The sequence below is a fragment of the Salmo trutta genome, chromosome 31 (genome assembly GCF_901001165.1).
Source record: "Salmo trutta chromosome 31, fSalTru1.1, whole genome shotgun sequence".
Taxonomy (NCBI): domain Eukaryota; kingdom Metazoa; phylum Chordata; class Actinopteri; order Salmoniformes; family Salmonidae; genus Salmo; species Salmo trutta.
The window spans coordinates 30,180,084-30,194,766 of record NC_042987.1 but is presented as its reverse complement, the minus strand read 5'-3'; the positions used below and the strand labels follow the sequence as shown (position 1 = coordinate 30,194,766).

General features: G+C 41.4%; 1 protein-coding gene across 3 annotated transcripts; it reads right to left on the bottom strand.

Annotated features, from left to right (window-relative positions):
• Positions 1 to 4,388: 4,388 nt before the first annotated feature.
• LOC115169916 (T-cell acute lymphocytic leukemia protein 1) lies at positions 4,389 to 11,975 on the bottom strand. 3 transcript variants are annotated; one of them, XM_029726036.1, is made up of 4 exons: positions 11,885 to 11,975; positions 9,784 to 10,320; positions 8,803 to 9,032; positions 4,389 to 5,594 (listed from the first exon to the last, which is right to left on the bottom strand). In XM_029726036.1, exons 2-4 carry the CDS (start codon positions 10,257 to 10,259, stop codon positions 5,101 to 5,103), a joined length of 1,200 nt encoding a protein of 399 aa, XP_029581896.1. In that variant the 5' UTR covers positions 10,260 to 10,320; positions 11,885 to 11,975; the 3' UTR covers positions 4,389 to 5,100. The 3 variants fall into 3 exon arrangements, with proteins under 3 accessions (XP_029581896.1, XP_029581898.1, XP_029581899.1); XM_029726038.1 differs by having other exon boundaries at positions 8,914 to 9,032; XM_029726039.1 differs by having other exon boundaries at positions 8,944 to 9,032.
• Between the last annotated feature and the right edge of the window lie 2,708 nt (positions 11,976 to 14,683).

Here is a 14,683-nt window from a genome sequence, read left to right as displayed (position 1 = left end):
TGCCCCCTACTGGCCCTCTAAACACCACTTCCAGCAGCACCTGGTCTCCGATCTAGGGACCAACCAGAACCAACCCTGCTTAGCTTCAAAAGCAAGCCAGCAGTGGGATGCAGGGTGATATGCTGCTGGCACACAAAAAGGGCTCCCGAGTGGCAAAGCAGTCTAAGGTACTGCATCTCAGTGCTAGAGATGCAGACCCTGGTACAGACCCTGGTTCGATTCTAGGCTGTATCACAACCAGCCGTGATTGGGAGTCCCATAGGGCGGTGCACAATTAGCCCAGCGTCGTCCGGGTTTGGCAGGGGTAGGCTGTCATTGTAAATACGAAAGTGTTCTTAACTGACTTGCCTAGTTAAATAAAGGTAAAATTAAAAAGGTACCATAAGCATTCATTTCTGATATTCTTTTTATTATATAGCATTTTGGGAATAAATTCAGTTCATGCTTCATTCATTTCACCCTCACCTCTGTTATACGGTATTCCTAAAATTATACCTTGTTCGGGGGATTTATATGTTGCATTGCACATTCAGCACTCAACACAAATACGGAAGTTAGTGACTATGAATTTCATAGAATGAAATATAAAAAAGATAACAGTGTTACTGTCTGACACGATCTTGTCTCCTGCATACAGTACGGTACCTCTGTTTTGCTTCACCTACTGACATTGGGATTTACAAGAAGTCACATGATTTTCCTGTGGATATAGGTTAGACAATATATCCACAGGAAAGTAAAATTAAATCAAATTTTCAAAGCACTGGTAAATCATTAAGATTTCTATCACCTGAAGCATGCACAGAGCAATGTAAACACGTGCACGAGCTAGGCAAGTATGCATGCATATCGTGCATGTATTTTTTATCTTGTATGCATGCTTCAGGTGATAGAAATCTGAATGCATTACCAGTGCTTTGAAAAGTTGATGTAATTATACTTTCCTGTGGATATATTGTCTCACATCCCTACCACCAAAAGGACCAACCGCACAGACAACCAGTAAGGTAAGATAAAATATAATTGTATTCAACATTCTGGCTTGTAGAGGTTGTGAGGAAACTTTCCTGATTCAAACGCCAATTTCTGCCCGACGTAGAATTCAATGTAATTCAACGTTGAGTTTCCAGGCAGTACACGACCCTAAGCATGATGGGATGTTTCTTGCTTAATTAACTCAGGAAACACACTTGTGTGGAAGCACCTGCTTTCAATATACTTTGTATCCCTCATTTACTCAAGTGTTTTCTTCATGTTGGCAGTTACCTGTACATCCAATACAAACCATAAAACGAGAGACATCGCCACCTGTGGGTAGAGAATGAGAACAGCGTCTTTCCACCATGAGTTTTAAACCATCCTATTTTTCCAGGTAAATTAAGAGATAAACCATTTCTGCTTGTTTACATTTGAGTTTGTGTGTGTGTGTGTGTGTGTGTGTGTGTGTGTGTGTGTGTGTGTGTGTGTGTGTGTGTGTGTGTGTGTGTGTGTGTTTGTGTTTCTATACTGTATACTGTGTGTGAAAATATAAATAACTGCCATGGTGGCGTAGGCAGTGTAATCTGTACCCAGCAGGCTGGATCCCCACTGTGTGAGAGTCAGTGTATTGTTCCTGCAGCGCGTCAGATAACAACTCATTAACATACAGAATCATTTGGCTGCAAGAGACACTCTGCCATCCATCTGCACTGAGATGATAAATACACACACATGCACACACACACTTACCCTGTCTTTTTGTCACTCTTTCTCTCTCTCGCGCGCTCTCTCTCTCATACACTCTTTTTAGACGGACAGTATGACTATAGTCTCCAGTTTGCAGGTAAATGTATGTTTGCAGTCCAGTCACAGAGCTAGTTATAGAGGTCACAGTCCAGTCACAGAGATAGTTATGGAGGTCACAGTCCAGTCACAGAGATAGTTATGGAGGTCACAGTCCAGTCACAGAGATAGTTATGGAGGTCACAGTCCAGTCACAGAGATAGTTATGGAGGTCACAGTCCAGTAACAGAGATAGTTATGGAGGTCACAGTTCAGTCACAGAGATCGTTATGGAGGTCACAGTTCAGTCACAGAGATAGTTATGGAGTTCACAGTCTAGTCACAGAGATAGTTATGGAGGTCACAGTCCAGTCATAGAGATAGTTATGGAGGTCACAGTCCAGTAACAGAGATAGTTATGGAGATCACAGTCCAGTCACAGAGATAGTTATGGAGGTCACAGTCCAGTAACAGAGATAGTTATGGAGGTCACAGTTCAGTCACAGAGATCGTTATGGAGGTCACAGTTCAGTCACAGAGATAGTTATGGAGGTCACAGTCCAGTCACAGAGATAGTTATAGAGGTCACAGTCCAGTCACAGAGATAGTTATGGAGTTCACAGTCCAGTCACAGAGATAGTTATGGAGGTCACAGTCCAGTCACAGAGATAGTTATGGAGGTCACAGTCCAGTCACAGAGATAGTTATGGAGGTCACAGTCCAGTCATAGCCGACTGTGGAATACTGGAGAGGTCCTAAAACACCTGGGTGTCTCCGCGTTCCTAGAAGCACTGCACTTTGTTTTTGTGATGTGTGCAAGTGGAGCTGATATCACAATAATTCATACAAAAACAGAAACATATTTTTACTGCAATATTATCATTAAGTAAAATGGTTGATACAGCGATTATGCATTATATGTAGTGTTCATGCATTATTACTTTGTCTGTGGTTTACTTTTTGAATAACTCTCCATGGTGGTTGTGATTGTTTGGTAATGCTGCAGACAGTCTGCGAGTGTGGAGAATCTAAAAACTGTGAACCACTTTCACAATGGCAGGATATCCTGAAGGTCACTGAGCCATGCTGACCTTTGCAGGAAGTTGTCACTTGCTTAGAGGAAGTGAGGATTCCAGACTCGAGTGGGAGTGTTTTACATGCCTTGTGGGGGGTTATGGATTTACTTCACATTGCTAGGCACAGGGAGTGATTGGTCCATTTGATATGAATTCAGCTTTAAAATGTAAGAAGTTGTTTTCAAATATTCCTAACACATTAGTTTCATAGTCTTAATTCTATATCGGTAATGATTCCTGAGAAATAAGTAAATAAAGAAAAATGCATAACAAAAATGTACAAATCTGTGTTATAAATTAGATTGAAAAAATGGTCTGGTTTATAACACAATTTAGAACACACATAAGGAGTATTTTGTATGCCAGTATTTTGCGTTTTTGTGTGTTCATTTTATTCAGCATTTTATATAAAAGTCATTGCATATAGTCATAGATATATTTATCATACAACAAACATGCTTTTTTACTAAAAACAACAATATCCCTTTGCTTTACTGTAGTTCATAAAATAGTAACCAAAGGTACCAAGATAGGCTACTAAATGTCTGCTGAAAAAGCAGCAATCAAATAACCAAACAACAGTTCACTGTTTACTGACATAAAACTGCTGATGTCATTGCTAATCCCAACAGAGAAAAGGAGGGCATATTAAGAAGGTGATATACTAAGTGTACCATACCAAATCACAACTGCATTACAATGAAAAAACATTGAAATAGAAATGTATAATATACAAAATGATTGGGTGAGTCATCATATGATTTCATTGGACATAAGTTATGGAAATACTATTTGTACCTCTTGACAGGAGAAATGGTAATTTATTACCCTCTGGTAGATGTAGTTGCTAGTTACCTTGCTGCACATAAGTCCATCATCTACATGCTATGGCAGTGTGTCTCAGAAATCAGATTGTACTTGATATGTGTGTGTGTGTGTCTGTGTGTGTGTGTGTGTGTGTGTGTGTGTGTGTGTGTGTGTGTGTGTGTGTGTTTGTGTGTGTGTTTGTGTGTGTGTGTGTGTGTGTGTGTGTGTGTGTGTGTGTGTGTGTGTGTGTGTGTGTGTGTGTGTGTTTGTGTGTGTGTGTGTGTTTGTGTGTGTGTGTTTGTGTGTGTGTGTGTGTGTGTGTGTGTGTGTGTGTGTGTGTGTGTGTGTGTGTGTGTGTGTGTGTGTGTGTGTGTGTGTGTGTGTGTGTGTGCACATGGTTCACGGTCAGTTGCCATCTTACTCTGGGGTGTTTTACTTAATGCTAATCAGTTATGTGACAAAAAATATAAATAAGGTACCACATTTATATAATTATATGTGTTTGTCATACATTTTCTAGAGAACATGTTGTTTGTCCACTGTTGAATGAATGTAATCAGGAGCACTGAGCAGAATCTAAAAAAAAAAAATATATATATATATATATATATATATAAACTGCCGAATCACATCACTTGACATGAACCACTGTAAAAATATTTTGGTATATGTGCATGTTTGATAATGTGTTGTGAGTGCTAAATCCTTAAGATAACACATTTTCAAGCAAATAATTGTCTTTAATGCTAGTTTAAGTGTGTATTTTATTGTGAGGATTTGCCATCAAGCCATTGCTATCAGTGAAACAGCTATGCTGTTGTCGTGTTGTTGTCGTAAACTTGACTATTCAGAAGAGTTAGAATGCCCTCATTGACAACTGGCGAAGTTGGATCTTAACCCAAGGTGAGAACATGACACCATTCCAATTGTCATTTCCTGGTGTAGCGTCCATTGAGTCGCCTCATGGTACCATGGCATGAGTGACTTCTATGATGATGACATAGGATGTATACTACTCATGACATAATAGTGTAACAGAAGCACACTGTATTTCAACATTCACAACTCAGGAAATATGAAGTGTTCCTCAACCCAGGTCATAGACAGCATTAAAAGCATGCAGAATTTACAAGTCTTTTGTTTTGTCCACCAATTGACCAAATAAGGACCATACCAAGCAAGCTGCCATTGGCTTCAGTATGAGCTGATTAAAATCCTGACGAAGTGAAATTCTGTCATCAGCATGCTTCCAGAACCTAAAGCACTGCTCTTTAGATGAATCTCAGAGATGCTAGGACCCTTGTCATGTATATTTAAGTCATCCCTCTTTCAGGGAAATAAGTCAATCCATGTGTTTTCCTGCGGTCCACCATCAACTTCGTCACCATCAACTCCACCATCGTCAACTCCGTCACCATCATCGTTATGACTGTCACCACCACTATTATCATCACCGTCATCGCTGGCTGCCGCTGTCTTGTGGACGCACGTTGCGTCGCAGTTCCCTACCGCGCGGGGCGGGCACAGTCCTCTGGGCTGTGGGTGAGTCCCGGTCCTCGGTGAAGCTCTCGGGGCTGCCGTCCCCATCTGGCAGACTCCCGCAGCTGGACCCGGGCGACAACGTGCCCTGGAGGAGAAGGTCGTCCTCCGTGGCCAGTCCCACCACGTCCTGACGAGGCCCCTGGGGTCGACCCTCACGGCCCCCCACCAGAAGCCCTGTCTCGTTGTCCACGGCCACTGTGCCCCCTCCGTCCTGGTCATCCAGCAGGTTGGACAGGAAGCTGATGTACTTCATGGCCAGACGCAGTATCTCATTCTTGCTCAGCTTCTTGTCCGGTGGGTGGGTGGGGATGAGCTTGCGGAGCTCTGAGAAGGCTCCGTTGACGTTCTGCTGCCGCCAGCGCTCCCGGCTGTTGGTGAAGATCCGCCGTACGATCTTTGGCTGGCCAGCTGGCGGAGGAGAGGAGGAGGAGAGGAGGATGGGGAGGAGGAGAGGAGAAGGAGAGGGGAGGAGGAAGAGGAGGAGAAGGGGAGGGGAGCGGAGGAGGAGGAGAAGAGGAGGAGGAGAGGAGGATGGGGGAGGAGGAGAGGAGAAGGGGAGGGGAGGAGGAAGAGGAGGAGAAGTGTAGGGGAGCGGAGGAGGAGGAGAAGAGGAGGAGAAGAGAAGGAGAGGAGAAGGTGAACAGGAGTAACAGGAGAGATACGGGATGTAGGAAGGGAGATGCAAAAATGAAAAGTAAGACTCAGACAGTCCAAAGGTTTTATTATGTCAATGTCATTGTTAAAGTCAGGCTTGCTTATTCTCGTAACTCCTCTACAGAATTGAAGTGGACACTTCAGATGTAAGCCTTCCTCCTCACAAGGTAAATTAAAAACCGATAAGTGATGAGAATGTGTTAAAGGTGGTAAAGTAGTGGAGTGTGACACAAAATGAGAATAGAGGCATGAAAGAAGCCAGCGTAGTGATAAGAGACTGCCTTGTGCATTTATGAAGACAGCTACGGTGTTGTGGTTAAAGAGCCATTTATGTATCGTAAAGCAACCAGAAGTAGGGCTCTTTAAACACTAGCACAAGATATTACGCAGTGAGCTGTCATACTTATTTAGACAATTGAACTTTTAGAATCTGAATACATGTATTTGTCAAAGCTCTGCCATATGTAAAAAGGTTTCAGACTTTGGCACACCAACTACAGTGTTGGATTGGCGAGCACAATGTTGCTGGGGTTGGACTCTATTCTTGGCTTTGCTACGTTGATGTCAGAAGTGGGATAGGAGATTCAGTGGGGTTCAGTAGGGTCACTACGCCACAGTATATGAGAAAGTATTTAAGCATCCGGTGATAGGTGATAGGTGGTCCATAAATGTATGTCACAGGAGGTTTCTGAGGGGAGAACAGCTCTTAATAATGGAACGGCGCAAATGGAATGGCATCAAACACTTGGAAACCATGTTTCTTGGAAACCATTCCGCTCCAGTCATTAACACGAGCCAGATCTCCCCAATGAAGGTGCCACCAACCTCCTGTGATGCATAGTACCAGTCAAAAGTTTGGACACACCTACTCATTCCAGGGTTTTTCTTTATTTGTATAATTTTCTACATTGTAGAATAATAGTGAAGACATGAAAACTATTAAATAACACATATGGAATCATGTAGTAACCAAAAGTGTTAAACAAATCTAAATATATTTATATTTGAGATTCTTCAAAGTAGCCACCCTTTGCCTTGATGACAGCTTTGCACATTCTTGTCATTCTCTCAACCAGCTTCATGAGGTAGTCACATGGAATCCATTTCAATTAACAGGTGTGCCTCGTTAAAAGGTCATTTGTGGAATTTCTTTCCTTCCTAATGCGTTTGAGACAATCAGTTGTGTTGTGACAAGGTAGGGGTGGTATACAAAAGATAGCCCTATTTGGTAAAAGACCAAGTCCATATTATGGCAAGAACAGCTCAAATAAGCAAAGAGAAATGACAGTCCATCATTACTTTAAGACATGAAGGTCAGTCAATCTGGAAAATGTCAAGAACTTTGAAAGTTTCTTCAAGTGCAGTCGCAAAAACCATCAAGCACTATGATGAAACTGGCTCTCATGAGGACCGCCACAGGAAAGGAAGACCCAGAGTTACCTCTGCTGCAGAGGATATGTTCATTAGAGTTACCAGCCTCAGAAATTGCAGCCCAAATAAATGCTTCACAGAGTTCAAGTAACAGACACAACACAACATCAGCTGTTTAGAAGAGACTGTGTGAATCAGGCCTTCATGGTCGAATTGCTGCAAGGAAACAGCTACTGAAGGACACCAATAAGAAGAGACTTGCTTGGGCCAAGAAACACGAGCAATGGACATTAGACCGGTGGAAATCTGTCCTTTGGTCTGATGAGTCCAAATTTGAGATTTTTTTCAACCGCTGTGTTTTTGTGAGACGCAGAGTAGGTGAATGGATGATCCCCTTATGTGTGGCTCCCACCGTGAAGCATGGAGGAGGAGGTGTGATGGTGTGGTGGTGCTTTTCTGGTGACACTGTCAGTGATTTATTTAGAATTCAAGGCACACTTAACCAGCTTGGCTACGACAGCATTCTGCAGCGATACGTCATCCCATCTGGTTTGCACTTAGTGGGACTATCATTTGTTTTTCAACAGGACAATGACCCAACACACCTTGAGATGGTTTGGGATAAGTTGGACCGCAGAGTGAAGGAAAAGCAGCCAATAAGTGCTCAGCAAATGTGGGAACTCCTTCAAGACTGTAGGAAAAGCATTCCAGATGAAGCTGGTTGAGAGAATGCCAAGAGTGTGCAAAGCTGTCATCAAGACAAAGGGAGCTACTTTGAAGAATCTCAAACATAAAATATGTTTTGATTTGTTTAACACTTTTTTGGTTACTACATGATTCCATATTTGTTATTTCATAGTTTTGATGTCTTCACTATTATTCTACAATGTAGAAAATAGTAAAAAATAAAGAAATACCCTTGAATGAGTAGGTGTGTCCAAACTTTTGACTGAGACTGTATGTTACCCATTATGATATACACTACATATACAAAAGTATGTAGACTCCCCTTCAAATGAGTGGATTTGGCTATTTCAGCTCCAGGAAAAGGGTTGGGCAGCCCTGATCTAGTGGAAAGCCTTCCCAGAAGAGTGGAGGCTGTTATAGCAGCAAAGGGGGGACCAACTCCATATTAATGCCCATGATTTTGGAATGAGACGTTCGATGAACAGGTGTCCACATACTTTTGGTCATGTAGTGTATTTTCCAAAGTTGTTTTTTAGATATTGGCACATGAAGCCGATTAACAATATCTGCGGCTCACGCCAGAAACTGTGGGATGCATTTTAGAAATAGAACATCCCATTGGTGCATGCCATTCTCCTGGAACACACCCAGCCTCCCTTAATCCTCCAGTTTACTATGCAGCAAAGCCTTGGCATGGCAGCACCTATCTCCCTACACCGTTCCTTTATGCTACTACTGTATTTGACTGTGAGCGGGGATAGAGAAAATGAGATGCAGTATATTGTGTTTCCAAGAAGCTAAAACCATAGACATCAGATGTATATTTGACTATTTCAGAAGATTAGGTTTAGTTAGGAGTTCTCTATAAGTTGGTGGTCAGTAGACTATTTTATTAAATACCTACCCATGTTACAGCCATGCCAGGGGATAAATGGAATGGGATGATGTTGAGATGAGGAGAGGATTGAGGAGAAGACTGTAAGCAGCAGGAGGACACAGCAGAGGTGCGTCTTACCATACTTAGAAAGATCTAAAATGCGCCTACCCTCGTCGAGCTCAACCTCGTAAGGCGCTGGGCGGTGCTTTACCCTGTTGCTGGGGTACATGCAGTATTGTTCCGACTCTCCTCCAAGACTAGTGACAGAGAAAATATATGAGGCACAGGTGACCATACACACACACTATTTACACACAGGCACATATAGACTATAACAGCTCACCAATATGAGGTATGAAGCAATACCTAAATATTTCATGAAATTGATAGCCTAATTATAGCCTCTATAATATATGCAGTTAGCAGAGGATTTTAGAAAAACGACTTAAAGTCATGCATGCATACATTTTCAGGATGGGTGGTCCCAGAAATCGAACCCACTATTCTGCCATAGCAAGCCCCATGCTCTACCAACTGAGCTACAGAGGACCACAGATGGTCTTGGTGTCCCTACTCACAACCAAAACACATAAGCTATGTGTGAGTATAGGCAGTAGACTAACCTGAAATCCTCCACATTCAAATGAATCAAGGAAAAGACTGCAATTAATCAACACAGGTAGCCTAGAGGGAAAGGCACTGACAGATACCCTTGTGAAGGTAGATTAAGCCAATAGCCTAGATAACAAGCAACTACATGAACTTTTGCTGTTTCTCATTTTTTTTCCATTTTTAGGTAGGCTATAAACACATGTGTTGATGTATGCCTATCGGTAGGCCTAATACTGTAGGCTACATATAATTATTCTACCTTAAAAATAAATGACGATGAATAACTTATAGGCTTATAGACTATATTCTTTAGGGTGAAATAAACCTAGCAGGAAAACATAACACTTGTTTCAAATGCATAAAGGCTAGGCTATTTGATGCTTTATTATATTTTACCTGTTGATTGCGGAGAGAGGTTGCGCCAGGTTGTAGAGCATCGCTCGCGCTGGGAGAGGGAACGCGTTTGGGCTCAGCTGAACCATTCGGGCGTCGTTCAGCGCGTCTCCGTGCGGCAGCGGCAACGGCACGGGTGGTCTGCGAAGCTCCGTGATCGGTACCGTGAGACAGTCCGTTCTCTGCTGTCCCGCCTTTATATCGTCTCTCCTCGAGAGCTCGATTACTGGTACTTCCCTTTTCAGGTCAAGAGCGTCGTAAGCGGTTTCCTTGGCAACGCCGTTGAGGATGATGGTCAGGTTGCGCGGGTCCCGCAGAGGCGCGTCATCTGTTTTAACCTCCTCCCCTGGGAAGTTCTCCTCCTTCGAGTCCTCCAGGTCTTTGCATCCATTCCCCCTGATGATGAAATCCTGCTTCAGTGGGCTGCACGATTTGGCACCGGGACTTCCAGGACAAAGCTCCGGCTTAATTTTTTCCATAATTTCATCACGTTGTAGTTATGTCCTGCCTTTCCATAAATCAGCTGTCGAAAACACCACACTATGGGGCAGAAAAATGTTTCGTAAATAGATGCATGCGATAGCCTAAAATAAGACTGATCTTGTAAAAAACGTGTTTGATTCTTCAAATCAGATTCAGATTCTAGACTTCTCCCATCATTTCATCACTCCATGATTCCATCATTATAAGGCTGTTATTATGCTGTGAAGGGTCGTGTGTATAAAGCCACACATTTTAAAGACGGAATGTGTTGATTTCGTTGAGCCTAGAAATCAGCAAGAAAATAACCCCTAAAATGCAGGCATCTGCACATCAAATTGTTACGTGTTTTTGATTCAAAACGGGTGGTGCATGTCCTCATCAATGTCCCAAATAGTCATCACCAACACGTTTCCATGTCATTTTGTAGGCTATGGTCGAGTTACTTATTTTCCACATTTTGGATTAGCCCCTAAATAAATCCTAGAAGGGTCATCGAAGGGTTTTCTATTATGAAAAAAATAGGATAGTTCTACTTCTTGAAATTCTCCGAATACCTATGGACATCTTTGAGTGCACCACATTGAATATGTTTGAAAGAAGAAGAAATACATTCAATGCGAATAACGAATAGGCCTACAAAGAATATGAACAGCACAAGGTGCCTACGTTATGAGAGGTCAGTCTAAAACAGTATTGAATTAACTGCTTTTGATGGTTATTCGTTCGTGTTGTTCTTCGAAGTCCTTTCCCCCTCAAACAACTGGGCTTTTACTTGTACGTTATTCAGATTTCAGCAACAACCTGACCAAGGCCTGTGGAGGAAGCATTCAATGTGGCATTTGAAAAGGCAATTGGTGTCGATGTTTTCGAACATTACTTTTTATTCAAATCCTCTAACGTTTGTTGTTGTTGTTGCAAGAAAGACCACTTGAAAGCCTATTTGCTCTTGAAATGATCTATTATTATAGGCCTATTTAATTTTATGTATTAATTAATGTATTATTAACAAGAGAGTAAGTGAATAGGAATCTTAAAAATCCCTAATCAAAAGGCCTTTATAACGACTCTATAACGTTTTTTTTTCTCTCTCCCATAGTTTAAGCAATAGCCTAAGATCCAATACAGTCATTTGGAACAAAGGTTGGCATAACAGAGCTTTTGTAAGAATTTTGGATTTATTTTTCGTTCCCTTTCTTGTTCTACTGTATAGGTCTAGATGCTGTAGTATTGAAGTGTGTAGCCTACCATAACTCAAAACAACGAAGAAACCACAAGGCAATCTTTTTTAACTGTAGGCTAATAAAACAACCTACCACTGTCAATGGGCCAATGACAATACATATTTATATCCATACAGATTAAAATAGGCCAAAACAATCAGTTTTAACCAATAGCCACATCATTATTTAGGCCTAGGTTAATGAGCCTATAATTGTGGGGAGGGGGGGTTAAATCTGAGAAACATAATAGGCCCTATAAGCGTTTCTAATGCATTCCAAAGTGTCCACGGAACGAACAATAACGAAAAAGCACTTCAAACACACTCCTAATTGTAATTCAAAATAATTCGCGTGCAAAGCAGGCACGGAAAATGAAATATAGATGAATTGTATGCGCTTACCGTTCCCGACGTGTTGTTGATGTCAGTGTGAAAGTGGAGCCATTTTGTGAGTGGGTCATCCATGTCTGAGTTTTTTTTGTGCTGGTGAAGTGCAGTGTGGAACTGGAAGTGAGGTTTGAGTTATTCCTCATTGCGTCCAGGGCGCCCGCTCAGTTTGTGCAGCGGAACACGACCGCAATGTGGCCAGGGGAGATAAGCGCACGGCAGCGGCCTCTTCGTTCCCGATAAGACCCTAAACCCATTATTTATGAAATGATTCATTATTATTTGGCTGTCGTAGGCTATATAGGCTTGTGGAGGGCAAAGCATAAAAATATATGGCTGCAACTCCAGTAACTACAACGATGCGAGGAATAGGCTAAAGGTTCATCGAGGTGGTTACATGTTTCTGATACAATTTTTTCCCCTGGAAAACAAACAAATATGTATTTAAGGTATAATATGTTTATCTTTGTCGTGCATAAGGCTTAAGGGCATATCAACATTAGGCAAAATAACCCTATAATTTATAGAGTATGCCTGTTAATAATAGCCATATAATAATAATAGCCTAATAATCATAATGATAATCATTATAGTAATATACATTTCAGTTGAATGTAGGTCTAATCTCTATTCTATTCCTTAATAAACAACAATACTTTGCTACATTTTTGAATGTACAAATGGATCCAATATCAAAGGACTTCAGATAGGCCAAGTGTCATTGTTTTTATGGAGCCTATGTATGGAGTGGCCAGGCCTGGGATTCATGGCAAATTTAGCGGGGTTCCCCCTGGGGAGACACGGGTGAGAGAGATAAACCCATATCAGCCCCATTCGTCGGATTAGTGAACGGAGAAATCAGCAGTGAAGAGCCATCACTGGATGACATATACGGGTTTCTCGTTTGGGCAAAAGTCCGGCCTATGTCCTCTGTCCTCTGTCCTCTCTCCTCCAATACCAGGAAACCGATAAGTGGAGTGTGTCAATTCATTAGTAGGCAAACGGAAGACAGCCTTCCCCTCTTCTATAGCCTCTTTTTGGCAAGTAAGCACAAGCATATACTACTGTGGAAGAGTTTCGACACTGCATAGCGTTAGGACAAAAAACAAAATGTGCACCCCTTGAGGTCCCGAGGACCGAGTTTGTAAAACGCTGGCTTATAAGGGCTTCCGTAGAATAGAGGTGGATATAGGCTTATTACTTAACTAGGCCTAGGCTAAAACACTTGGCCAATAATATATGTGTATTCTACAAAGACGTGTTAAGAGACATTTAATATTCAGAAACCTTTATAAGTTTCAAACTGCGGAGAAAACCTAATTGGCTTAAGTTAAACAGAACACCAGGAGACACCACTTTCACTGATAATTCCTTCCTCTGTTTTAGCGACTTGTAAAGTTGACTGTCACGACCGAAATAATATCACGTGCTTTTAGATCACTGGTCACAAGCATCCTACTGGTGAAGCAGACTGAGAATGCTGTTGCTACAAAAAGAGAAAAACAAACAGCCTATTTCCCAACTCATTTCATTCGAGTCAATAAAGTGATTGCAGAATGAGACACTGCCACACAAAACAAATAAGAATAAAGTAAAAGTTCTAACTGTTGAATAACCTTTGAGAATCATTTTTACCACATTGGTAGTAGACCTACTATGAATTAGCTTTTTCGACAAAGTTTGCAATTGTATTCCTTCAAGGTAGGCTTTGTGGTGGGAAAAGGTAGACTAGTGGGTTGCACAGAAATTGTGTAAATGACCAAATATAAGGCCCGAATGTGCATATAGTAAGTGTAAATTAAGGCAACAGGCAATTAATAATAAACAGATGTCATTTTCACCTTTGACACAATAGGCTATTTATTGTGAAATGCAAAATAATCATTATACAGTCTTTATTTACAGTGCCTTCAGAAAGAATTCACACCCCAGAAATAATTCACACCCCTTTTCCACATTTTGTTGTGTTACAGCCTTAATTTAAAATGGGTTATATTGGGATTTGGTGTCACTGGCCTACACACAATACCCCATAATGTCAAAGTGGAATTATGTTTGTAGACATTTTTACAAATTCACAAAAAATGGAAAGCTGAAATGTCTTGAGTGAATAAGTATTCAACCCTTTTGTTATGGCAAGTCTAAATAAGTTCAGGAGTAAAAATGTGCTTAACAAGTCACATAATAAGGTGCATGGACTCACTCTGTGTGCAATAGCGTTTAACGTTATTTTTGAATGACTACCTCATCTCTGTGCCACACACATACAATTATCTGTAAGGTCCCTCATTTGAGCAATGAATTTCAAACACAAATTCAACCACAAATTCCAGGGAGGTTTTCAAATGCCTTGCAAAGAAGGGCACCTAATGGTAGATCGATAAAAAAAAGCAGACATTGAACATCCCTTTGAGCATGTTGAAGTTATTAATTACACTTTGGATGGTGTGTCAATACACCCAGTCACTACAAAGATACAGACGTCCTTTCTTACTCAGATGCCAGAGAGGAATGAAACCGCTCAGGGATTTCACCATGAGGCCAATGGTGACTTTAAAACAGTTTCAGAGTTTAATGGCTGTGATAAGAGAAAACTGAGGATGGATACAGAACATTGTAGTTACTCCACAATACTAACCTAATTGAGAGTGAAAAGAAGGAAGCCTGTACAGAATAAACATATTCCAAAACATGCATGCTGTTTGCATTAAGGCACTAAAGTAAAACTGCCAAAAAATGTTGCAAAGAAATTAACTTTATGTCCTGAATACAAAGTGTTATGTTCGGGGCTGTCACGTCCTGACCATAGTAAGA

What these genes read in the sequence shown, in the direction of transcription:
- LOC115169916 (XM_029726036.1), bottom strand. Translation starts at nt 10,259, where the DNA reads ATGGAAAAAATTAAGCCGGAGCTTTGTCCTGGAAGTCCCGGTGCCAAA. An exon ending in CCTCTCTCCGCAATCAACAG is followed by an intron (nt 9,033 to 9,783) that starts GTAAAATATAAT and finishes CTCTGTCACTAG; the next exon opens with TCTTGGAGGAGAGTCGGAAC. An exon ending in CTGGCATGGCTGTAACATGG is followed by an intron (nt 5,595 to 8,802) that starts GTAGGTATTTAA and finishes CTCCTCCGCCAG; the next exon opens with CTGGCCAGCCAAAGATCGTA.